The sequence below is a fragment of the Nansenia antarctica genome (assembly GCF_963989245.1).
Source record: "Nansenia antarctica genome assembly, chromosome: 1".
NCBI classification, from domain to species: Eukaryota; Metazoa; Chordata; class Actinopteri; order Argentiniformes; family Microstomatidae; genus Nansenia; species Nansenia antarctica.
This window is the reverse complement of record NC_137674.1, coordinates 47,256,030-47,257,513: the sequence shown is the minus strand read 5'-3', so window position 1 is coordinate 47,257,513 and position 1,484 is coordinate 47,256,030. Positions and strand designations below refer to the sequence as shown.

The following is a 1,484-nucleotide window of genomic DNA, read 5'->3' as shown; positions in this document are numbered from 1 at the left end:
CAGGATGTACATTGCAACTGTAATACAGAATGTTCAATGTTGAACATAACACGGTTTGAATAAAACAAAATTAGAAGACAACTGGTACATGCTTGATTAAAGAAATTAAATGTCAATCAATCAGTTAATGATGCACACACTGCATAAATAGAAAAAGTGTGTGTGTGTGTGTGTGTGTGTGTGTGTGTGTGTGTGTGTGTGTCAGACTCCAGTGCAATACTGCCCGACACTATGCAATTGCAATACTGCATCAGACGTATTATACTGTATGACAATGTTGAGGGTACAAGACACTTCAATCAAAGCCTTTAGGTAGAACAACAACATTCTAACCATTCATATGCCATCCGTTAAAACAAACATCACACACTTTGTTCAGCTGTCACAGACAACTCTTCTCTTTCTACTTCATGGTCATTCATTTCCCCCAACGCCTCCTCTGGGACATTGATTGTGCTATTAGATACAGCTGTAAGTGTCTTTGAGAGTTCTACATAGGGGTTGAGGGGACTGATGAGAACTGTTTCTCTTGTCAGGGTCGACTACAGCCAGAATCCCTTCTCTATGATGTTCTGTAGAGTCCATCTCTTTCTCCCTCTCTCTCTCTCTCTCTCTCTCCCTCCATCTCTCTCAGTTCATCTGTCTCTCTTTGGTTGCTTCAGCATCAGTTCATTCACTGGTTGATTCACTCGTTCGGTCACTGTTCACTGATTACCGAGTCAGTTCTCCCAGTGTCCATAGAGTCAGTTGGTCCAGAGTCCACAGAGTCCAGAGTGTGTACCAGGTTGTCCAGTCCCCAGAGGTACCCGTCCTCGCGGTTCCCCTCCTGCCAGGGAACCCCGTGGTCCAGTGTCTGGCCCTCCGGCAGTGCCGTGGTCTTGCCAAAGTCGATGAGCCAGACCTGAGCGCGCTCAGTGTGGTCGTGGATGAACAGGAGGGAACTACCAATGACCTGTGAGAAAACAGAGAGGTGGGGTTCATTTCCGTATTCATTCATTGCCCAAGACCGCCAGTTTTGCTTCCTGGCTTTTCTTGAAAGAAATACCGCTACTCAAAGAACGGAATCACAGAGTGGTGACGTAAGCCATTCACAGAGTGGTGACGTAAGCCATTCACAGAGTGATTTGGGAAAGAAAAGCTAGGAGCAATTCTCAAACAAAGGGGTTGAAAGGTCGTTTCACTTCCTCTGTCACAAAACAGAAGCGTGGTGAAAGCTGTTTGGAGGGTTATATTTGACTGGGTGCTAATTTTACAAACAGGCTAGTGACGTCACGTTTCAAGCTGCTCTGAGCTGTATGAAATGCCATATGTCACGGCATGTGGGACGTTCTTTTAAGAGGAGATAAGGAAAAAAGAATGTATCGCCCAAAATACACATGCTTTGACCTATATGAATGCATCAAAAGTGAGATATGTGTGCCATTTTAAGGTAACACAGTGCATACTTAGTACAGTAATCACAGTAATTAAAATCAACACAGGTA

General features: G+C 44.4%; 1 protein-coding gene across 2 annotated transcripts in view; it reads right to left on the bottom strand.

Moving 5' to 3' along the window:
* The window catches only part of itpka (inositol-trisphosphate 3-kinase A), a 16,189-nt gene continuing 14,705 nt past the window's right edge, over positions 1–1,484 (bottom strand). For both annotated transcript variants that reach the window (XM_080543129.1, XM_080543130.1), the window contains exon 7: positions 1–952. In XM_080543129.1, coding sequence (XP_080399255.1) covers positions 698–952 — 255 coding nt within the window. In that variant the 3' untranslated portion in view covers positions 1–697. The remainder of the gene's footprint in view (positions 953–1,484) is intronic.